The sequence below is a fragment of the Aulonocara sp. 'chitande type north' Nkhata Bay genome, linkage group LG5, assembly GCF_057382095.1.
Source record: "Aulonocara sp. 'chitande type north' Nkhata Bay isolate Kocher_YH1m ecotype deep benthic linkage group LG5, A_spYH_male_GT1.1, whole genome shotgun sequence".
Lineage (NCBI taxonomy): Eukaryota > Metazoa > Chordata > Actinopteri > Cichliformes > Cichlidae > Aulonocara > Aulonocara sp. 'chitande type north' Nkhata Bay.
The window spans coordinates 26,754,303-26,779,756 of NC_141348.1; the positions used below are offsets into that span (position 1 = coordinate 26,754,303).

A 25,454-nucleotide genomic window follows, 5' to 3' on the forward strand; every position below is an offset into this window, starting at 1 on the left:
TTGTCATTCTTTTGAAAAAGCTCTGCACAAAAGTATCATTATGGAGCTGTGTATACTGGCTCAAAGCTTTAAATTAAATATTCAATGCTTTATTTATGTTTTTGAGCCTGTATTTTTGGTTCCATGTTCATTCAATTGTCACTACACATTTTCCTTCCAACATTTACGCTGATATATGCTGCAAAGTACGAATGATAAGTAATTATCAGTTATCCTGCAGAGTGCCTGGTGTGCGTGTTTTTGTGTATGTATGTGTTTGTAAGAGAGCGCGAGCTGTGAGCTGCGTTGTCTCACTCCACTCTGCCATTTCTCGCATGAGTCAGACTCATAGAGCACAGTGCCTGACAGCAAAACTCACCCACTTGTACAGCTGCCCCCACAGACTCTCATGCGCACACACACATGCACACACGGTCACACATTAGTGAATATTTTATTTTCGGCATTGCAACATACATTTAATTGTGGTTGGTGGAACACACTGCTCTGCCATTTGAGCCTTTTAGTTATTAGCAATTTATGTAACACCGGGGACTAAGTAAAGACTTAGCATTTTATTTGTCTTTGTAATAAAAACTTTTAAGACCAGGTGAAAATTGCGTTTCTAGTGAGCTTGTATGTGAGCTTGTAGTAGCTAAGTAAAAAAAAATCACCTCGGCTGTGTAAGACGTGGACGTGTAGATGTCTAAGACTAATGATTTGACATTTGGAGAAAACCCCCCCACAGTAACTTAGCTGAGTTGTCCATTAGTTGCATGGCAACCAGGCCCAGTAATAACCCGACTAATAAAATGTTGAAATGTTGTATTTTTTCATATCTTAATTACTGACTTTTAGAGGCACTGTTAGGTGGATTTAGTTGCATTTGGACTGAGCCAGTTTAGCCTTTACCCTCTATTTTTGTGTTAGTCATGCTAAGCTAAGCTAACAAGCTACTAACTCTATATCTATCATATATGTATAGAACTGTGCAAACATAAATGGAAATACAATATATAAGGCAAAAAAGAGTTTGTAGGTTTCTAACTACCCTGAAAGTCAGTATTTGGTATGGCCACCTTTAGTCTTCACCACAGCCTGAACTTTCTTAGTCAGGCTTGTCCTTTCTTTAAGTAGTCTTCAGGAATAGTACTTCTGGCTTGAAAGCTCTTCTTTGGTTGTTGACAGGCTTGTGTTTTGAAGATGATCTGTCAAGATGATTTCAGACTACTTCAATAATGTCTAGGTCTGGGCTCTGAGGAGGCCAGTCCATGACCAATAGCACTTCATTGTGTGTTTTTCTATTGAGGTACGCTTTTAGTCCATTGTTCGGGATAATTTTCACGCTGAAAAATGAACAGTGGATCAAAATGTTGAAGACTTTTCCTTGTTCACGTTTGACAAGATCCCCAAGACCACTGATCTCAACAAAGCCTACATTGTGTTTTACAGATGGCTGCAGACACTTACTGGACCTCTCTCCTGACCTCCTCCATTCTGATTATAATTTGATCTTGAAGTTTTAAATTTGGATTAGTAATCTGGAACAAAGAAGACCTGTTGCCACAGATTTTCAGTCCAGTTCTTGTGCAATTTGGCATACCTCAGCTTTTTTCTCCTTTCCTTAACAATGGCTCCTTGACAGCCAACTTTCCACCAAGACTATTTCTGAAGAGTAAACAGTAAGATGGATAAACTGAAGGGACAGATGTTTTTCATATGTCAGTATTTTCTTTGTTGTTATTGAAAATTAAACAAAAGCAGATATAATATATAAAGATATGATTTAAAGGTTGTACTTTTTATGTTTATCTGTTATATGTGGACACAATACTGCTTCACCCCTTCAGTTAAGTGCCTTTTTTAATGCTTGAGTGAGTTACAGGTCAGTGTTAAGTGGCCCAACAAACAAAAAGGATTAGTCTGAAAATAGCCAGCTGTATGGACCGACCTGAAAAATAATGAGAAAAAGGTTAGTTTGCAAAGAAATTGGTAAAAGCCCTGCAGAAAGCCTGAGTAACTATTGCTCAAGACCACTTTAAACAAATTCCAAGAAAATCTGGCTTTTTGAGAGCAAAATATAAAGAAATAAGAGGTGGCTCTGAACTTCTGGACAGCACTATTGTGCACTTATTATGCAAAAACCATGGTTTTGCATAGTTTCAGTTTCCAGCCTATTAGCTTTTAGCTGGGGCTGACCATAGGAGAAGGAAAGATAAATGTATGCTTGTGCATGTGCATGTACTCACATATTAGTGTTTGTGTGACCTTGAATCCTCATGAAATGAAAGAATTTTCATTCATGCTTACACACAGAGCATTATGTTTCCTTGCATCTCTGGCTTCTGAAAATATGTCTGATTATAATCTGGTCTGTGAGCAAAACTGGAAGATTGCATATGTGGTGCGTGGAGAACAAGCCTCCTGCCATGGCCTCTTCACTCTGAATCTTGACACACTGTGGAGTCCCTAGAGAATCTGTGCACCCAAGCACTGATTAAATAGTCTATAAATCTAAGACAAAACAACTCCTTAAACTAGAGTACACTCATGTCCATCAAAGACACTGTTGGCAACCCCAAATATTCAGTCATACCATGTTTAAAAGACGTGATGGCACATATTCTCTTACTATATGTGGATACTGGCGATCAGCATCTGCAGAGAATGAAAACAGTATTTAAAAAACCCCATCAGCTTAAACATGTATGGGCATGCATGCATACAGCAAAAGTATCAGACACGCTTTAAGCACTGTTTGTGGTGAATGGCAGAGTGTCCTCTTTGCTGCAAGCAGACACAGTTGGGGAGCAGCATGTGAGACATGGGTCAGCAGATCTAATTCAGGCTTTTGCTTACTTCTATCTCCTCACATGTATTTTATTTATTTGTTTATTTATTTTTTGCAGGACTCTCTGAACTTTATTTTCATCAAAAAAGAAAACAGCTTGGCAGCATGTGTGCTGTGAGAAAATGCATCGCCTTGGAAACTGAACTTTGATTAAATATACTATATATTAAACAATATCACTAAGCCATGAACCATTTGCATCAGTGTTTACACACAGACTAACTGATTCACAGTCAACTTTATTGGCCAAGTATATGAAATATATTAAGCATACAAGAGATTTTTCGAGTAGCTCTCAGAGTATTTTAATACAGATGCGTGAATAAATGTAAAGAATTAAAGATATAGCGTAAAAGCAAGGAAAAGTAAAAAGTCATTCTAAATGATTATTGGAGGACACAAAGGTGTTTCTTTTTTTTGCTTGTTACATATATTTTTCTTCCTTTTCTTGTAGTAATGTGTCCTTATCTAATATTCTCTGAATCTTACATTCCTACCTTTGTCTGTCTCACATCCTCTCTGCAGCCACAATGCATCATTTATACCGTATCTTTTACATGTCATAGTGTTTTCTTACAGTATTTTATACCTGCCCATTTTATCCATGTTGCCTTTATTCTGCCTTTGCACACACAGTAACAAACCTCTACTCCTTTATGGCATAAAATGATGTCATTATTATGGAGGTCATTCTCAAGGACACTGTGACACATTTCTCCATCAATCCCTCTTCTAATAAGAGCATGATAATTATCCACATTTTATCCACTGATGGGTTATTATTCATAGAGTTACTCCACATCCAGCCTAGTCCCCATCTCTCTGTTCTTCTTGTTCTCTTGCTCTTGTGCTCTGTGAGTCACACCTCAACAGCCCCCCCCCCCCCCCCCCCCACCACCACCACCACCACCACCACACTCTATTTCCCTTTCAAAATGGTGAAAGCTGAAAATAAATGTTGAAGCTATTGATTTGCTTTTTGGGGGGGTGGCGGGGGGGGGGGGGATCAGCATCATCATCATCATCATCATCACCATCGAATTGTGTTGCCATGGCAACTTGTTTTGGACACTTTAGCGCACAGTGAAAGAGGGAAAAAAAGTTGAGGCAGACAAGTGTAAAGGGGGGGGGGGGGGGGTGTGAAGGGACCTGCTGAAACACCTCAAAAAACGACCTTCAGCTCACTATGTGTATTTTTAAAAAAACACCCTTTGTTTCCCGCACAACGCTGACGAGCATACTTTTCAAGGACATTTAGAGGTCATCTCGTTATTTCGGTCTGCGCACACACAAATACGCAGGCATGCGTTCACTTTAACACAAAACACACATACGAAGCGCACAAAAACTGACACCCACTTACTTATTCACACTTTCTCTGAGGTTGAGAGTTGCGGGTATTTCCACTCAACGAGTGGGATGCATAGTGTTTCCATGGAGATCTATTTTTAGTTGCTGACAAAAAAAGGGCAACTGTTAAAATATACCATCATATTCCCTCTGAGTGCAAAAAAAAATCTAATTTCGTTTCATGCAGGGGTTTTTTTGTTTTTGTTTTTTTACAGTTCCTTTTCCTGTCCCTTGTCATTTGGAATTCGGATGTTAGGCCGGTGCCATTTGCCAGTGTGGATTTTGATCTCAGGTCTTGCTGCTTTTGACTGATAAATATATTGCCAGGCATTTAGTATACGAGAAGAGTCGCCGGGGAAAGGTAGAATTGATGCATTGCTAATAATCCTCACTGGGAACTAAAAAACTGCTTAAAAAGTTTTCTGATCACAATGAGCTAAAAATGTTTTTGGAGCCGAAATCTCTCTTAGGTTACAGAAGTTTGGACAGCTTATCTTAGCCCTGAACCAGAATACCAAGAAAAGTCATTACTGATAGCCTGCGATGCAGTCTTTTCCACGAGTAATAAAATAATCCAAACGTTTATCGAAGTGGGAAAAAAACAACGAAAAAAGGATTTATTGTTGGTATATTAATGAAATTTCCCTTTTCTTTCCCAAAGGATATTTAAACAATACTGTTTAGTTATCTTATCCCACTATTCCATCAGTATTGTAGACATAAAGTGACTTTATGTCTACAATAAAGTCCGGTTCCGGGTCGCTGCTCATGCGGCTGACCGGCCAGCTACCTAGTCTGACCTGTCTCCCCAATGTGATGTTTTTGTATTGTATGTGCGGTCGGCAAGGTCAGTCTATCAATTGCCCCTCAGGGATAAATAAAGTCTTCTGAATCTGAATTTATTTGTGTAGCACTTTACACACAAAATAGTTCGGACAGTATTACAGAAGGAAACAGAAGAGGAATAACAAATAAAAAACATTGTAAAAATGAAAACATGTTTGTTTAACAAGTAAATGAAGAAAAAGCAGACACATGATCAAACACAGCACATAGAGGTTATATAAAGATATCAGCTGTTAAACGGGAACTGCTTACGTTTGGCATAGCTACGAGCTAATGACTCTTTAAATAGCAGTGGAATTGGAAAATAGCAGAGGAAGAAGGGCTTTACAGTCTTAGAGGTAACACACTTTAGTGCTTTGTAGACAAACCTCCGTGTTTGGTACAGTGAGGTGGAGTAGTGTTGGGGTGATGGAGACAGAAGGGCTACTGAAGTTATGAAGGCAGCGGAAAAATGACAATGAAATGAAACCATCAATGACTTTAATAAAAACAGAGAACTGTTTGACATTTGATTTAAATACCTTGAGGGTTTTTTGCCATTCGTTCATGTTCTTTGCATGCTGTTGACATTATAGCTTGTTGTGTTTGAGTTTCATTACTTGGTAATGAATGGTCACACAAAGACTCCTTTGCAATCAGCCTTGATCCTTTCTGAGAAAGTTGTGACTCATTTGTGTGTCACCACAGTTTAAACTGCCTCCACTGCCCGAGCAGTTAGTTGGGTAGACTGACAGCATTTACATGGCAAGCAATATTTCATAAAAGGCCAAATAGATGTTTTTCTGTAAGCAGTATTGTAATCAGTGATCCGGGAATGAAAGATAACTAAGCAGAGGCTTTTCCAGGAAACACTGAGTATTTAATGACTGGGGAGATTGATTACAGTGTAGCTTGCATTTCAAGGGCATTTAAGGAGAATGTAGTTTAAAGTTTTAACAAGGTTAAAGGTCATTTTAAACCAAAGTAATGCCACAAGGAATTTTGCCTAATACATAACAGGTCAGATATCATCTAAGTGAATGCTAGGATTAGTATATGCATCCATTGTTTTATCATATTTATTTTAAAAAACATATATCACTGCAGTATCAGCAGAAATTGACTTTTTTTAAAAGATAGAAAGGGTTCATGTAAATATGTATTTATAAGCAGCGTTTATCTTTGTGTGTGCGTGCGTGTGCGTGTGTGTGTGTGTGTGTGTGTGTGTGTGTGTGTGTGTGTGTGTGTGTGTGTGTGTGTGTGTGTGTGTGTGTCTAACCAACTGGAACTGGCTAAAGCCCTGTTATATGAGCTCTACTCTTACTGTTTGATATTGCAAGCAAACTGCAGGCATGCTTGGCCAAGCTTATTAAACACACACGCACACATGCACACACACAAAGCTCAAGCAGTCTCTCAAGAGTCACGAGCTTATACTCACACACATGTGCGCACACAAGCACATACACTTGCTTTTGTAAGATGTGAGGCAGGATGCTGTGGAGATCAGTGGATGTACATGCTAGGTTTTCTCAAGAGACAATTAAAAGGGAATAGATAATAAGGTTATTTATAGACGGATCTATTTGTAACCGGGGCATTCTCCATCGTAAGAGCTGGGAATTGTTCTCTTTCCTGCCTTCCCTCCTTTTGTTCCCATCTCCTGCCTCTCTCCTACACCGTCTCCGTTTTGTATATTTTTGCTCCTTTCTTTTTTTAAACAGCTCTGTCATCATTTCTCGCTTCTCCTTTAGTGGATGACCACTTATTTTCCACAAATGTTACTAATTTATCGCAGGGAATCGGTGCGCATTTACATGTGAAACATTGTCATGCAGCAGCGATGTTATCAGGTGCAATCCAGGGCCACTCCTGGGAAACCCAGTGACGCACTACGCATGACATAATGCTGTGGTAATGTCTGCATTTGTGGGGGAAAGAGACAGAGAGAGCAACCGTGAAAACACACTGGGCTTATGTGCACGCTCAGCAAACACCGAACAGCAGCCGGGTAGATTAATGCAGCTTGATGTAATGTCTGTAATAAATCAGATTTTATAGATGAACATTTATATATATATCATGTTTAACATGTTATACACAAATTCGAAGGCCATTATGTAAGCGAAGAATGCTGGTAAGAGATACAAAATCCACCACAATGCTTTTTTTTTCATATCATCCCCTGAATTTGATCCCCTCAAATCAATAAAACTGTACAGACCAAAACCTTTTTGCATAGATCTGAACCTTCTGTGATTATATAATGTCCTTATTATTAGCGTTATAATGTTCAACTGTGGCTCTTGTCAAAGCATTGAAACTGTTGTAATTTGGGCTCGTGTACGAGAATCATTTTCTGGGCTGTAATCTAAAAGTAAACTGTGCCTCAAGCAGCCAGTATGAATTTCTTCGCATAAAAGAGCAAAAGATATTTATGTGCAGTAGTTCATGGCATACAAGGAGGTGGATGAGGTCAAAGCATAAGGTCCTTATCTCCCGAGCAGAATTATATAAGGAATGCAGAGCTGTAGTCCACCATGACTCAAACTGGTAATTAGAGATATTTTGTTTGTGGTGCTATGTTATGCTATTAAAAAAAGATTGCACATTTTCCCATATCTGTGTGGATTCTCTCCAGGTACTCCTACTTCCTCCAACCGTCCAGAGTCATGCAGTTACTGGGGTTAGGCTAACTGGTGATTCTAAATTGCCCATAGGTGTGAATGTGAATCGTTGTCTATCTCTCCGTGTTAGCAGGGCGACAGATTGGCAGCCTATCCAGGATACTCTGCCTCTCACTCTATGGCAGCTTGGATAGGCTCCAACCTCCCCACAACCCTAAATTGGATAAGCAAAATAAAATTGATGGATGCATGGATGGATGGATAAAGCATCCACGCAACATTAACTCTTTATCTGCTTCTGTCTCCCTATCTATTTCTGTGTCTTCCATTTTCAGGTCTTGCAGGTGCCCAAACTGACCTGGACAAGAGGAAAGAAATATTTGGTAAAAACCTGATACCTCCAAAAAAGCCAAAAACCTTCCTGCAACTGGTATGGGAGGCCCTGCAGGACGTTACCCTCATCATCTTGGAGATCGCTGCCCTGATCTCCCTGGGTCTCTCTTTCTACCACCCTCCCGGGGAGACTGGCGGAGAGTGTGAGTGAAACAGCTCCTGTGACTTTAAAGTCTGTACATTTTTGCTCTGCGCCATTATCTGTGGTATCTTCTCTGTTGCGGGGAATGGAAGTGGGGCTATAATTGTGCTGGCGCACTGGCATCACTTCCTCTGACCTGACTCGCCCGGGCTAACGTGCTTACACCTACATGTTTGCACACACACTTTTTAATTGCCGAGGCTGGTCATACTTTGTTTGTGGCCTTGCCTCAAGAGGTCAAGTGACTCATCAAGCATAGGGCTAATTTTTGGTTGTGCGTGTGTGTGCTCGTTTGTGCAGATTATGACTGTGTCAAATGTGTGTAAGAAAGGTACTGCGAAGGTTAATGAAGTGTTGAGTAGAGAAATAACCTTGAGCTCCCAGGGCCCATACATCAGCCTTGTGAGCCGTGAAACAGGAAATGAAGACAGAGACCATAACGAGGTGCTGAGTCAGCTACATCAGTCATTGCGCCCTGCCTTATCACAGTAATGGAATTCAGTTACCCTGCCAAAGGGACAAGTCATCATTTTAGGGGGTTTAAAAAGTCTCATCAGGCTGGAAACATTAGAAAATGAAGAAGTGGTTACCATTGCATTAGTTGGATGTGTTTATTTAGTAATTTCACAGTTAATCGATGTTTAGTTGTTTGAGCGTAGCAAACAATACATGATTTACTAACTCAGTCAAATAATTACACTATAAATTTGCCTAATTGGAATCTGATCATCAGTTATGATGTCAGGACACTTGTTTCTGTTCTTTGTGTCGTGTTAGCTGCTTAGCTTTATGAATGAACTCCCTGTATCAAATAAAGCAAAGAAATGCCGAGGGTATCGCAATGCTAATAACTGCACTATCTGTAGATACATTATCAAGCTTCTCTTTAACCGGCAGCAGAATAGGTGCCAGTGTGCAAGTCTCTTTTCACAGATGATATGAATATGTATGGATGTAAATCAGGGACCTAAACTGTTATGAATAGAAGCCAGTATCAGGGCGATTGAGATAGATATGAATTCAAAGCATTTTGTCTCACCTAATTCAGAGAAATCCCAAATGAATATGTGTTTGTGTGTTACAGACAAAGGCAGAGCTGGACATAAGGTCATAGAAATGGAAGGATACTTAGAGATTCAGATCTCTCACAAAATGTGAGAACAAAAACAAGGATGATAGGATGATAAGGATGATAATAATGAAAGAATAGTCCACAGAAATGATTTGGATTGATGCAATAATTTCTTTCTTTTTTTTTCAAATTTGACCAAATAAAATGGCAGAAATACTACGTATAAATTAAATTAATGCAGTAAACTGCATTTTAAAACAAAAGAAAAAAAATTAAATATATGTGATAAGCAAATATTGCATTTCTTCACCTATACATTTGTCCATATACATATACCAAGACAAAGAAAGTCTGATGACAAGAAAACATATTTATGGCGTGTGTGTGTTTGTGTGTTGGGGGAACTAATACAACCCCCCCCCCCCCCCCCCCCCCCCAATCTGATCACACACCATCAACCCACACATCTCTCCCTGCTCGTTTACTGTTTTTATAAATAGATCAAAAAGCTCAACAGTCCAGAAATAGAAGCTGGTGGGATGACTTAATGCTCATTTCCATATGAAAAAGATTCACTGCAGTCGAATCAGATGGCTCATTATTATGTCTAAGCACGTAAGATGCAACATAGGAAAACTTTGAAAGACCCATATAGAAATCAGCATGATTAAGCAAAATGTGAAAGTGCCTTTGGAGCATATGGAAATCCACCCATTCATCCATTTTCTTAACTACTTACTCAACTGGAGTTCATTCTAATAGTAATAAGGCAAGAAGGAGAGTACACCCCATGCAGGTCACAGGTTTGTGCACATTTATTTAATCATGTCCATGACAAGGTCAGCTGCAGTAGATGCAATAATTTGCTCTTCGTCTTTTTCAGATGCTTTAGTGCTTTGCTGCATTAGTGTGTGAAGAAACGTCATTTCAGTACCATGGACAGCTACTCACTGACCGTGTTACCATCAGTGTCTTGCCAAGCAGGATAAGAAAAGGGAAGGGAAACTACTGCAGGACTATTTGATGATTTAACAATGTTCTTTAAAAATAACAAAGTACTATTGAATTGCTTTAGATCAGATGAGTGTTTTTATTCATTTTGTTCTGAAAAGCTTTATTGGGTACTTTTTTGTTTGCCTAACACACCCATGTCAAAATATGCACACTGTTGCATTCGTAAGTATCAAGCTGTCTCTCACAAAAAGAAAACATAAAAATCACAGGATTTTTTGTGAGGGGGCATTTGTCCCTGTTAAACGACATAAAACTAAATACCATGTTTGTCTAAATTTGTTGATCGTAGCGAGTACATAGTGTATGGTTTTGTATGTTTTTGTGCGTACGGATGGAGTACAAATCAAGGAGGCTATAATCTGTTAATTAATGCTATTGTATCTACTTAATGAACATCATATTGATTGGAGTCACTATGTTGCATACTAGTTGGTCCAAATTGTTTCTTGGAGTCTGGTTTTTGGTTAAAGCACATCCTGCACATGTAATGTCTGTAACATGGGGTTTCTGCTCATTCCCTTGTGAGCTGCAAGTGTTTTACAGTGCAAAGCAAATCGCTCCGCTGTGGGCTTTTGAAGTCCGCTAGCCAGGAGTGTGCAGCTCAATAGCTCCGAGAGAATTACATGAAGCTGCACAAGGAGGGCTGGGAATAGGCCTTGTTTCATTCCCATATATACCCCAATCTGTGATTGCACAGCCAGTAGACTGCAGAGCCGCGTTTGAAGTAGAACAAATATATCAAGAGAAAGAAGTAAATACACTTAAGGTTTTTTCAAAGAGAGTTCATATAATTTCACAGTCATTGCTCATATTGCTCATACAAATAATTTCCATAAGCCAGTTCATAAGGAATAGATTATTAAATAAATCTAAAATATGTACGTCATCTGACCTTGTCACTGCCCACACTCTAGCATCAACCTGAAATCAAGAGAGCGTTTTGAATGAGAGTACAAGCTTCCCCCTAAGAGAGAAGACAGATTTAGAGCCTACATTTGAACGTTGCTGTTGGGGCTAAGCCTGTGAAATGCTGTCATCAGTCGTATGAGGAATAATTGGCTATAGTTTTCAGGACTGCAGTGTGTGCAGACACGCATCAAAGAGTGTTATGCTTTTTTTTTAAGGAAGCTCCAACACTGAATAATATGGGAAAAGAAATTTTTAGATTGCAGTATTTTCACAGATCAGATACTCAAATTTCATAAGGGCTGTTATGTTAATAAGTTAATTTTTTAATAAGTTAATTACTAAGACTGTATACCCTTACTCCTTTTTAGTGTGAAGGGAAGTTAAGTTGTGTTCCCAGAACTTGCTGACATTGAGGCTCAGCATAATTTATATGCACTGCAATTGCAAAGACATTACACACACAGTCACAGCTGTGTTTATGTGCAGCTTCTCTATTTCCAGTTTGAGCTTTGATTACATCTCTTTGTATATTTTTCTGAAGTGTTAGTAGTAAATGTAAATACCTATGTATGAAATTATTGACTTGATTTGTGTGAACAGAGTGCGTCAGCATTTATCCATGTACGAAAACGCAGCGTGCTTACATGTGCATGCATATCTACCTGTCTGTCTGTCTGTCTGTGTATATATATATATATATATATATATATATATATATATATATATATATATATATATATATATATATATATATATATATATATATATATATATATATATATATATATATATATATTTACACACACACACACACACATATATGTGTGTGTGTGTAAATATCTAATGTATCTAATATACTTTATTTGACTATGCTTCTCTTTTCTGTCACTGTTCTGAAATTGCAGCCTGTGGCGCAGCAGCAGGTGGAGTGGAAGATGAGGGTGAGGCAGATGCTGGCTGGATTGAGGGTGCCGCTATCCTGTTGTCTGTAGTGTGTGTGGTGCTGGTGACGGCCTTCAATGACTGGTCAAAGGAGAAGCAGTTTCGTGGGCTGCAGAGCCGCATTGAGCAGGAGCAGAAATTCCAGGTGGTCCGTGGTAGCCAGGTCATCCAGCTGCCTGTGGCTGACATAGTGGTGGGGGATATCGCACAGATCAAATATGGTAGGTGCAACAAAACTGTCAAGATTACAATAATTAATTATGATTATGAACCAAAACTAATCAAACTTCCTAGAATATTTTGATTAGTTTGGCTTCGTTGGACGTGCTTACTGGCTACCACAGTTGGCTCTGTGTAAAGTAATTTTCTAGGTTCATAAGCTGAAAATAGACGACAGCCTCATTTCCAAAAGGGGATTAAAGTTGTGAAGTCCACCTTAAGCAATTAAACATAGTTAAGCTACATTCACGCAATTAATTAGCTGCAGACTGACCCCATGCATGCTGAGCAACACATGCACATCTTCAAATTCCATAATGTGAGTGACAACTGTCAGTAATGCCTCACAATGGTGCAGAATAAATGTGGTTATCCTGAGTGAGCCTGTTTTTTTTAGTACTTAGAAAGTAACAAAGCCTCTTTCATTGTTACAGGTGATCTGCTTCCTGCTGATGGTGTGTTGATCCAGGGTAATGACCTGAAGATTGATGAGTCATCACTGACCGGAGAGTCTGACCACGTCAAGAAGTCTGCAGATAAGGACCCAATGCTGCTGTCTGGTATGGATTCAGTTTAGTGTAGTTTATGAATGTTATATAGTGTTTGTAACAGCCATTTTTCCCTGCATGTTGTTTGGAAAAACAAAACAACAAATAGACAAGTCTGGGGTTTTTTCTGCCAGTGACAGCTTGAAAAACATTGTTTTTAATCAAATGTTTCTCTTTACCCATTTTGCTTTTTGCTGCAGCAGAAACACAAGTGCGGTTCTTGGACTGCAGGATTATTAGAATTTAAGAATATTCCTGATAAGAGAAATGTGGACTAATCGGATCATATTAGTATGTTTTGCTGCAGATAATTAGCTGTGTGACTTTTTGCTGCCTTCTTTAATTACCCTCGTATTCACCTACACCAACTTATTTTCCCCAAGGTTAATGATGTTCTGTGTGCAAATACAAGTCTGGCACATTATTAGTGTGTTAAACTTGTCACTCTAGCACATTTTATATGAAATGAAAGAGAGTTTAAATTATTACTCATGATTTTTGAAGGACTCTGTCTTTAAGATGTTTGAGATTTTTAATCCCTTTGACATATATAGTAATCCCCCATTTTTAGGTCAGTGAAGCCACTGATGTAAATTTGGAATCAATATGCACTTTTTCCTGGCTTCTCACTTTACTTGTGATCGATGAAAGCCAGCTTTGTGTTCTGGTTTGATTCTTGTTGCTTGTTAATATGTGTGATGTCACTGTCATGCATAAATGAGCAGAAGTGACAGAAGACCATAGGTGGCTGCACAGCATGGAGATTCAGAAAAGCATGTGGACAGTTCCTTAACAGCGACATGCCCATCATGTCTTATTACGTGAATCAAAGGTCTGACATCAGCTACACTGATATATAAGCCATTCTAAAGTAACAGTATAGGTAATGCAACAGGAGAGTGCTGTGTGACACAGCCTCCTTTAATCACAACAACCAATTTGCCATCCTGCTGTAATGCTAATCATCAATCACACCAGTGTTTTCCTCCTCCTGAATCCCTCCAACTGACCCAACACAAAATAAATAAATAAAAAATGTATCAGGCCAAAAGAAGAGACAAGCTGCAGCCTTGTGGTCCTGACTAACTTTACCACACATGATGCTTTCCTCTTACCCTTAACTAGATTTGAGCCCACTGGATATAATGAGAAGGATCAATCTTCAGTCAGGAAGCATGACACATCCGCTATGCAACATGTCACACCCTATACTGGCTAGTTATGAACATTAGATTAGAATGTTAAATAGAAGCAGGACATAATGTTACCCTCACCATAACCAAATGTAACCTTTAAAGCATGCCTTCACCTTGCTTGCTATCCAGTGCGTCAAGACTCCCATTTTACCCTACTGAGTGCACTGGTCACTGTTAACAGTCTAACTCTGAAAGAATAAAAAAAAAACCAAATGCCCAATCTGGACAGTTCCCAGTGGGTCTCAAGATTGCAGCATCAATCAACGTATTCCTCTTTTGCTCTCTATGCACTCTTCACATGGATACAGCTAAGCCCACTGTAACAAGATTAGCCAGTATTACTCTGTATATAAATGGAAGCCAGACAGCGTCTGCTCCTATAACCTTTCTCCTAGTCTACAGGTTCTGCATATTCATTGATAGATATGATTTTATTAAGATTGGGACATAACAAGATCAACTAACCTGTTTGTAAAGCGCTTTAATGTTATTGATTGAGCAAGTTAGTCGCATAAGTCTTTGTATTAGGAATGAGCTGTTATAGAAATTAACAGTCAACTTTTGCTAGAAAAGCTCTAAAAAGTAACAGAAGTGTTTATCTTTTTTTAAGTTACTGAAAGTATGCATATCTGTAATATAGAAACTGCTGCGCTTTCTTTAGGGACCCATGTGATGGAGGGCTCGGGCCGCATGGTGGTGACAGCTGTCGGTGTCAACTCTCAGACTGGAATCATCTTTACACTGCTGGGGGCTGGTGTGGAGGAAGAGGAGAAAAAGGAGAAGAAAGGTAAGATAATTTGATCCTTATATAATCTTCTCATATATAACCTGCTCCATACTCAGGAGTACTGAGTAATTTGCTTTTGTGTCAGTGTTGCCCAGCAACATACCCCTGAAAACAAGCTTTTCTCATTTCATTACCTTATGTTCTCAAAGTCTGTATACCTCATTGCACAATGTCAGTGTTTTAACTGTCTTTGTAAACAGAGGGGTTCTAAAGAATGAACTCACAAATGGACAAATGCCCACCTTTTGTAGGTGTTTGTAGTACAGTATTCAACACTAAGTGAATGTGCATACTGTATGATATCAGTATTGGTGGCTCAGTAATCAGCTGCAGTATGCAGGTTCTGTGGGTTCAGGTGCATCATTGTCCTTACTCTCTTATCGTTCCAAATTTGCCTCGAAGGAGGGGCAGTGGAAGACGGACACCAGAATACAGGTAGAGTATCACCTTTCTCTGACCCCTGGAAGTGGTACAGTACTTGAACCTTTTGATCTTTAACCCCTAGTGCTTACCAGTAAACCACTGTTGCTAGACTACCCTTTTCTCTAACAAAGCAACCTTGCTTCTGTTAAACTCCTCACTTAAAAAGAGAAGCATCATAATCACAACACTGCATCTTTTTAAGTGTTGATAGATAACACATTTCACAATGCATAATCCTCTCCTCATATAACAGGCTCTGCACTCATCAGACTAACTAGCTAGCATCCAACATAAGCCCTGCTTCATAGACGTGTTGAATGCCATGAATAAGAACGGGCTTTCAGACTCATCTCATTGCTGTATTACAGAACAATGATATGAGAGCAATAGCCTTGTGGGTGCACAACACATGTACCAGCAGTAGGGTGTAAACTAGTTAGTACAAGCTTGTATAAGATGTACTCTTTTACATCTTAATATGTATATGTGCACAGTTTATCCTTTTAGTAGTGTCTTTGCTACCACTTCCGTATTTTCATTAAATTAAAAATAGCTTGCATGGAAACATGTAGTGATATTATAAAAAGGTAAAGATTTGTTAGATCATCCCTCCAGCTTAAATCTAATGCTGTGTGTCTTTTTAGCGTGATGTTTATAATAACTACAGTTCTTCAACAACAATACGGTTTTAGGTGCATTGCTGCTATAATATTCATTCATTTACTTTTTTGGTTTTTATATATCTAATTTGATTGGCTAAACCAGGGGGGGGGAAAGCTTCTATGATGATTCAAAATGAATAATAATTACTGATCAACAATGATAATTTGACAATTTCATGATCAAAATCATACCAAAATGTTGCCACACATTTGAATATCCTTTTGCATTTAATAATTGATTCACATTTGGTCTAAATAGTACAGCTCTGACAAAGTTAGGATTAAGACTTTTTAAAGAATCATATCTGCCAGATGTTGGATGAGATGGATCTGCTGTGAAAATTTGAGACCGGAATCACAGAAGTCCTGTGTTTTTAAATGAGATGATTGAAAAATTAAGTTATAATGAAACTGACAAACATTTATGCACCACGCTTTGTTTTAATTTTGCTGAAACCAAAAGGACACTAAAACATAATAAAAATTTCCCATGTTTATCATTTAAAAATAGCAACTATAACAACTATGGAAAATAACAGGAAAATGTTTCCTGTTAAAGATCATTAGTCTCTTCACTTAACTGGCTGGCACATGTGTGTTTCACTGGCTAATGAGGTGGATCCCTCTTATTTTTTGTTTAGTTTGGACTGGGGAGTTTGACTTTAGTTTTAATTTTAGCTCATTTGTTTAAATTTTTGGCTCAAATTAGGATTTTTGTTTTGCTAAATGATATTACACGAATAACATGGTTTTGATAATATTGCTAAAGGTTGGGGGCACAATTGACAATACATGAAATTTGATGGGTAAAATGCACAGAAACAAACAGGTGTCTAAATTTGTCTGACAACCGACTTACTTCTAGTGTAGCTGTGGTTTCATGTTTTATTTTATTGTTTCCCCCAATGTTATGTTCAGGTTTCATGTTTCATGTCCGTCCACTGTTATACTTGTCTTATTATTAACATTTGATAAACATCTTCTATCAAATCTAACATTAGCTAAATACATAATAATAATAAAAACATTTGCAAATGCATTTTTTTCCCCACACTAATCACACGGTCTTTACACGGTCTACATATGATGAATCTCTTAAATGTGCTATAACCATGTTATTTCTGTTCACTGTCTTGGGTGTGCACGTGTGTGGGTGTGTTTGTGTGTGGGCGTGCGTGTGTGTGTGTTTTTGTTCATTCATGTTTGGCCCTTATTGTTACTGGCTAGACTGCTCCCATCCCCCTATCCACCCCATCGCAACTATAGCCACGGATGGGGCTGCAGGCATTAATGCCCCTGGCAGTGCCAGCCTAATTAATGGTAGGTCGATAAAACCTCTGATCTCTGATCTCTCTCTTGTGACTTTTGACCCCTCCTACCTTCTTCATTCTCAAACTGCCTCCTCCTACCGTGGGTGCTCATCTTTTGTTTTTCTCTCTGTTGTTTTGTACCTTTTTCATATCCATGCTATCAGTGCATGCCATTATTATCTGTAGAAACTGTGTTTCTTGTTCTTCTCTATATGCTGTTGCTTGTCTTGTAAGAGTTTTAACGAATATAGCCATCATGGACACATTTCTAATGTTTTTCCTCTGCATGAATCTTTAAATCAAGACTAAAATAAATAAAAGTCCCCAGGTCCATGGGTCTCTATAATGTTGAAAAGCAAGGAAGATCTTTTGAGCGTTTTTATATTGTCAGGGATAACAAGAATAACATTAAAAGTGACTTCATTCCGTTTCTTGCTCAGAATCTGGTAAGAAAAAGGCATATAACATATAACCCCTGCAGTGTTGTTGCTACATATGAGTTTTTGAACGATTAGGCCAGGATTTACAAGGCACTTTTTTATTTTCAGACATAGACACACTAGTCTTTTCCCTATTTTATAGTCTAACTGACCTCTTGGCAATAATATGGTGAATTTGGATAGTTTCCACATTTGAAACCCTTTCTTTATATTCTACTCTTATTTTCCGTCATAGTTCAAATTTGATTTAATTGTTGAGATTTGAAAAAAAAAAAAAAAACACAGGTTGATGACTGATGGAAAAATCTTATAGTAGGTCCAACCCCCTTTAGTCTGATGTCCCCTGAGGTCGCTTAGTGAAAATCCTCTATTTCTGTGTTAGCTGGACACAGTGCAAAACGATTAACTTCATTGTGGCACTGGGTTCTCTCTTATCTGTTTCCCCTTGGAGAGCAGCCCCAGTGTGTTTGTACCCAAGGCAGGAGTGGTAAGATTTGTGCTGTAATGGTGACCTTGTGCTATCCTGGGCTGGAACAAAGCGATTTGTCATCTTCAGCTTTATTGTGACTCCGGGGAAACTGGCTAAAGTGGAAGTGAAGGTGAAATGAACCAGCTCTGGTCTGATGGTCTTACAGCTCTACCTGAACAATTTGTGACATTTATGTACAAATCCCTGAAAGACAGATTTGGTCAACTTTCTGGCCTGCCTTCCACCGACTCCAAAAATAATGGGATCAAAGCTGCAGTACAAAATAAAATGCTTCTTCTTTTTTTGGCACACTGTGTATCTATTTTGTTTGAAAGTGCAAGACGCTTTACTAGATGCTTAGTCTTATCTTTCACCGGCTGCAAAATAACATATATTTTTACTTCTAACAAGGTCTTTCACAGCTCAATTAGACCACCCCCAAGTTGACTGTATAACTTAAAACAGCACTGTGCGATTAAAGTGCACATTTAAATTAAGTTAACTCCTTTTGAGAAGAATCCAACAGCATAATAAATTCATTGTCTCCAAACTTATTTCAGTTTTCTTCCAGTTGTTCTTATGTAACTTCACCATGTGGGAGGCTTTCCCTTCAGGCTCTCTCTTTCTCCCTCTGTATTGTTCACATTTCCAGTCTGCTTCCCTTTAAGTGTGTGATCGTGTGATCTTGCATGCCTGAACTTTCCTCTTATGCATGCTGTCTCTTGTTTCTGTGTACTGTACGTGTGCTTTTGGTGTACCCTCTCTCACTGTCAGTGTTTGGTGTAATGCCTTATCTGCTGTTTGTCTTATATCTCATTTGATAACCCGACAATTTGATTCATGTTGTTGCTAATGTTGCGTGGAATTGCCTGTGCTCACAGTGTGAGTATGTCATTCAAAACAATACAAAGAAAATGAAGAGATTTTTTAAAAAGTGCTATTTTAAATGTGAATTTTACATCACACTTAATATACTTTGAAGAATTTCTTTCTTTCTTTTTTAATTTAGAAAGGCCCATTAATTGATTTTAATTACCTAATTAATTTCTTATGCAATGAAATAAAGTGTATCAAAACAATGGTTTCTCCCATTTTGTAGTAGTCTACACAGCAGTATGTCAGTGATCTGTTAGAATAACCCGTTTAGTACGTTTTAGTCTTTCTAACTCCTTGTCAGCTGTTGTAGCTACTAGTTGCATCACTTGCTTATCACAAGCCTTTCTATGTGACTGTCACAGAGATGTATTAAAAGTCATTTTCCTGTCTCCCTGTTTGTGAATTTTGGTTCTCATTGTTTGTGCTGTCTCTGTGGTGATAATTTGTTGACCTGTCTGCCTTGGTTATTTTTGTTGTTGTTGTCTTGTATGTCTCCATCATAGGTAAAATGCAAGATGGCAATATGGAGAGCAACCAGATTAAAGGTAACCAAACCATATCTTTCACTCTCTCCTCTTCCTCCCCCTCCTCCTCCTTCCTTTTCCTCTTCTCATCTCTTCCCTTTTATGGTGTGTAGCGTAAGCTCTGGGTCAAATGCAGGTTACTTTATTTTTATCAGCCCAGATTGTTCTTAATAATGGTCTCTTTAAGCGTTGTGCAGTGCTAATTCAGACTGGATTCTGCTCATTTTTGTGACTGAAGTCTATTGCAGGCTGAAGCCAATCCCAGACACTGTATGTGTTGGAAGGAATTAGACCTTTTATTTGACCCAGGTTTTACCCACAGTCAAATTATGTTAGACATCCCGCTCTTTCCCACTGTCTGTCACTGCTGTGTCGTCCCTGGTCTGTTGTTCTGTTCTTCTTGTTGTTTTGTTGGCTCATCTTGGTCTTTCTGAGAAAATAGCAACCTGTCCCTCAACTATCCCCTGTCAGCCTTAGCCAAGTCGCCTTTTATCCAGGGACACCAACAAGTGTCCTCTCTATAATAAAGTTTTCCTTACAGAATTTGATTTAAATTGGTGTCAGATTAAAGGGATCCTCTTTCATTTTTATTTATTGTTTGGTCTCTGTAGGGGTGTGGGTAATGCTGATTTATATTATATCAGGTTAGACTTTGGAAAGAAAGCACATAACACAAACACCATAGGGATTTCTTCAAATAGTGTAATGTGGCTGACAGTCACAAACCACTAGGCAATTAATTTCTCGAAAATATTAAACAAAAAACAAGCTGCTACTGCTCTCAGATTTTTCATACAAAGGTTTCATTAGAGGTATGTTAACCTTAGCTCTGCTGATTGATTTAGTAATGATGTAGTAGCTGCTTGTCACATGCTTATTTGATGATGTCAATAAAGGTGTGACAACATATAATAGAAATGATTAATTATTATATTGTTAAACTTTGTTAATCTTTCCATAAATATAGGAAATATGTGGAAAATAACTCAAAGAAGACTGTTTCATGAGTAAACAAGAAGCATTCAGAGAGTACAAACCAATGCCAAGCCAGCTCACACGAGGCGGTATCCATGTTTAAGAAAGCAGTCTTTTATTTTACATATATTCTATTTGCTTTCTTTGTTCTTTTTAAACTTACTTCAAGAAGTTTGTAGTGCAGTAAAAATAATGTACTTTGGGCAATTCTTAATCTTAATATGATATTTAGAATCCCAATATAACAGTATAATTTAAGGCAGTAAGATTTTAAGTATATTTTTAAAGATCAAAGACATTTTATGAAAGATTGACCTTTTTTGACCTTGAAGATGAGGTCGGGGGTCCTGAAGTATTGTGATTTTAGAATCCTCATATATCATTCCTTATATGGTGTCAATGAAAACAATGGCAGTAATTTATTAGCTCTTCATAGGATTATTGTCACTTTGACCTTTAGATCAATCTATTGACCTTGAAGTAAAGGTCAGAGGTGAAATGTGACATGATTTATTAAATCTTGATATGGTGCTTTCTACATGTTGATATACTGTACACACCACACTTTTAAGAGTCATAGTTTCTAAGTTATAATGTTTTTAGTCAATTTTCGACCAATAAATCATTAAGTTGACCTTGAAGATTTTGGTGGATGTAAGCCAAATTGTAATGGATTGTTAACATGACCTTACTCTACACCCCTTAATGTAATGTAAGCATTTATTAGTGAAGGCGATGTGTATAGTATATACTATTTTATGCTTCTTGACAATATGGGTATCTGCAAGCCTTGATTTCATGGCAAATATAATAAAAGCATGGTTATATAGAATAATAGACACAAGCTGAAGAAAATCCCTATCTTCAAAGAATAGGCACAAATTAATACTTTCCTATAGTAAAACTGTGGGGTGTGGTATGATTACGATGATAATTATTGCTAGAACGCTATTTAAAGAACAAACAGTCTCTTTCAGAAGATGGACTTTAGTCAAGAGTGTTTTAATTTTAAGTAATGCTCTTCTCCTGAATCCACCTGGATACGGGCGATATACTCTGTCTTGTGTCGAGGGGGTGAAAAAAACAAAATGCGCAACCGGAGAGTATGACAAATGCTCAACATTAAAAGGTTTTTCATGACCATCAAACAAATGCCTCATTGTGATTGGGAAACTGGGCTGAAATGATTCTTGGTAATGGCTTACATTAACAGAGAGGTTCACTTAATGTGTCTTTTCAAGGGGAGAGCACAAGAGATGGGGTAAGGTAATCGTGGACTGGTTTTACTGCCTAAGAGGTCCCCCCCCCCCCCCCCACACACGTACACAGACACACACAGAGGACTTTGCATTTATCAAATCATAAAATTTCATAACGTACATAAAATATCAAATACACTTTAAGTGGGAGTAGAAATTGCATATATATATTTTACATGGGCCAAAATATGTCTTAGACAACAGTCTTTAACAGCCCCTTTGAGTTGAATTGATTTTACTTTCACTGTGTTATCTTTGTGTTCCAGTCTACTCCATATGCATTATTTCAGTTAAATGTATAGTCCTACTGATTATACCGTCTTACGTGATTATTAAAAACACACTTTTCAAAATTTCAGATACGTTAACTGATTATTTTGCTAGAAAAGACCCTTTATTCACTGGGTTTCAACACTACTGCCAACTATCATGAGTTTGAACATTACTCAACTGATTAGGCCCAAGATATATTTCTGGCAATCAAGTTCATCATATCACTAGGAGCTTGTCTACAAATTGTTCTCAGTGGGGGGGGGGAAAAGAAAACACAATTAAAGACTTGAGCAGTTTTATGCCCATTTTGTAGATAAAAGCCTAATACACTGATTTTGAATTGTTCACATTACCTGAAACAACAACCCAAATATCAGCAATTACAATTCATCCTGAGAAACAATGACTGTAATATCTGAAAATAAGCTTTTCTATCATTTAATGAAGCGATCAAAAATTACGATTTTAGATTTAAGTCATTTTGTTTGCATGGTGTGAAGGCAAAGACTTGAATGAAACCTTCAGTGAGTTTTACGCTAAAAAGAAGATATTTACTTCTCATGTTTATGTAGTTTATCTTTTACTTTTTTCTTGACTTCAAATTGTGCTCTTCCTCACTATTATTTTGTATTTTTATATACAGTACAGGAAGTGTAATTTTCACATGGTATAAATGATCCTGAAATGATCAGCAGACTTCTAAATACTCTGAAGGTCTAGATTTTAAGATAGTTAATGTATGAATAATTTACGGTAAATATGTTTTTTTGATGAACGATGGGAAGAATAAGTGTGTCTCTTATACTATGTTATATGCTATAAAAGTGCAACATGTTTTAGTTTTCTTACACATCATACAGTAAGATGGTCAGAGCCAAGCAAAATCTCATTGGATGTAGTTATTTTTTCTTGGTTTTAAGTCTAAACTGTTTGCCTGTGCCGAATGGTACTGGTGCAAGTAGCACACCTGGGTGTTAAGTGAAGTCCCTCTTCCTCCTCATTTTATTGGTCTAATCTCCTTATCTAACACTGGTGCTGTCTGTTTTTTGTTGTTTTTTTATTGTTGTGTTTACAGTGAAGAAGCAGGATGGAGCAGCTGCCATGGAGATGCAGCCTCTAAAGAGTGCTGAAGGCGGAGAGGCTGATGAGAAAGAGAGGAAGAAAGTGTCAGCTCCGAAGAAAGAGAAGTCTGTGCTGCAAGGGAAGCTGACCAAACTGGCTGTCCAGATTGGCAAAGCAGGTACAACAAATTGCACACAGACAAGTCTATCATTCAGTCACGCAGATAGATCCAGGGAAAAAAGAGGCACTAAACCATCATCCTGTCTATCAAAGTTGCACAGATAAGACTGCTTTTTATTTGTTTGAAGCAATCAAAGGAGTTTAGAAGAAACCTAAGGTATCTGAATTACAGAGCTCTGGAAGAGTGTGTTCAGTGTTTTGTTTTGTTTTTCCCCTCTGCCCTTGAGAAACTGCTGAATCATTGTACTAGTAGAAACAGAGATTTTGTCATGCTGGTCGCCCAGTTTTGCAATGTTACACACAATATCATAAAATGTTGTTTCTAATATAATTTAGGGTAGGGTTTAGGCCACTGAGGAGCTGATGTGAGGCACATTTGCAGCATGTGAGTCCTTTCAAATGAAGGTAACACATCGAGAAAACAGGACCAGTGTGAATATCGTAATTTGCTTTTCTTAATCTGCCGCGTTTTCTCAGAAATCTTTAACCTTTAGTGCACCAAATAATACCTGTTTTTAAATAACTGTTTGATTTTTCTCCCAGACATTCATATACCACGACAGGCCTGCTTGGGTAACAAGTGACTGCATAAATGTTTTAGTTCCAGCTTCATCAAAATAAGTGAGATTTCCCTTTACACAATCAGCTCACTATATTGGGCCAGCCATTTTGAGTAGGGATTCAAATCTGTTACTGCCTGCAGTGCAAAGGTAATCCACAAGTGGGCAGATTGTTGGGAAGTATTAATTATGTTGATAACATACAGGCCTCGAAAGCTTGAGTGTACAAATGGTGCTTCTGTCCTTAAAAGCTGTTTAGGAAGTTAAGTAAACAGAGCTTCCAGTGTGCTCTAGTTCTTATTTCTCCTTGTAAAGAGTTGAAGGTTTACAGCTTCAAGAAGTCCCTGTTTCTACAGTGTGCTGTTACATCAAACTGTTGGCCTGAGTGATGGAATGAGGACACTGTGTCAGAACAGTGAAATACCAAGGATGGATTAGCATACAAGCAGTGCTTGTAAGATCATGTGGCATATTGGGGAAAATACTGGAACTTCAGCATCTGTGTGTCTTAAAAAGCCACACCCAAAATGTAGCTATTAGCTGTCCTCCTTTAACAAGCTGAGAAAGAATAAAGACTGCAAATAGTTGCTTTTATTAACATTTAACTTTCATAATTAGATAGTTATGGCCATTAAAACATGCCCAAAGTTTATAATAATGAGATAAGCATGTAAACATATATAAATATGTGAGCCAAATGCACAGCCTTCAGTACATAGAAAATGATCCAATGCTCTTAATTATGTTTGCGACAAGCTGCCCCAAAACTGTGGTTTTCTTGATCAATTTATGTATATGTTCTTGCATGACAAGCACCATATAATTAGTATTATAAGCTTTTAATGTACTCCAACATACAAAAAGTCAACTATGCATGGAGATATACAGTTCTCAGGAATACAGTTTTACCAGCTATGATACCATCAATGTTTCTGACAGCATACATTTTCCACTTCAGTAAGCTTTTCAGCACATGCCTATTAAAAGGGGCTCGTTTTGATAAAGATATATTAGATGTATCAGTCATGAAAATATTATGTCAGCCCAAGCAGGCAATGAGGACAAACGGTGTACCAAATGGAGTCATCCAACTGTTTTTATTTATTTCATTAAATGTTTATGCTGAAAAACAGGGCATACCACGCCTCAGTATGATTCCCAGTATTGACCAATCATAAGTAAATGTTCTTTTAGGAATGGGGGAATTAAAGAACCAGTAGCCAAGGCTAGGCTGGAGGGCTGAAGGGCTGAAGGGATCCACAACACTTAAAAAATGTTCTCAACCCTCATAAATATGAAGCAATAAGTTTGAGTAAAATGCAACTGAAATATATAAAGTTAAAGGTTTATTTATTCGTATAACTGTCATTATGGAAAATTCCATTTTCATTAAGGGAAATATGTTTGGTATAACATCAGTGTTTACCAGTCAAGTTAATTTATTTTGACCAGATTTGACCAAATTAAAATTATTGTTTTACATTTTACTCATGTAACTAAATTGCATGGAGATTTTTCATGCAATCAAATTACTTAAAGTCAGCATTTTCAGCATAAATATTTCTGAGTGTAAGCAGCATGAAATGC

General features: G+C 37.9%; 1 protein-coding gene across 13 annotated transcripts in view; it reads left to right on the forward strand.

Annotated features, from left to right (window-relative positions):
• Window positions 1-25,454, forward strand: part of atp2b2 (ATPase plasma membrane Ca2+ transporting 2) — a 126,265-nt gene that overhangs the window by 68,961 nt on the left and 31,850 nt on the right. For 9 of the 13 annotated variants that reach the window (XM_086292608.1, XM_086292610.1, XM_086292607.1 and 6 more), the window contains 8 exons: window positions 7,968-8,168; window positions 12,068-12,325; window positions 12,758-12,883; window positions 14,729-14,854; window positions 15,257-15,289; window positions 17,167-17,259; window positions 19,538-19,579; window positions 23,141-23,305. In XM_086292608.1, the coding sequence (XP_086148734.1) occupies window positions 7,968-8,168; window positions 12,068-12,325; window positions 12,758-12,883; window positions 14,729-14,854; window positions 15,257-15,289; window positions 17,167-17,259; window positions 19,538-19,579; window positions 23,141-23,305 (1,044 nt within the window). The remainder of the gene's footprint in view (window positions 1-7,967; window positions 8,169-12,067; window positions 12,326-12,757; window positions 12,884-14,728; window positions 14,855-15,256; window positions 15,290-17,166; window positions 17,260-19,537; window positions 19,580-23,140; window positions 23,306-25,454) is intronic. The other 4 variants (XM_086292615.1, XM_086292614.1, XM_086292617.1 and 1 more) reach the window with 4 other exon arrangements.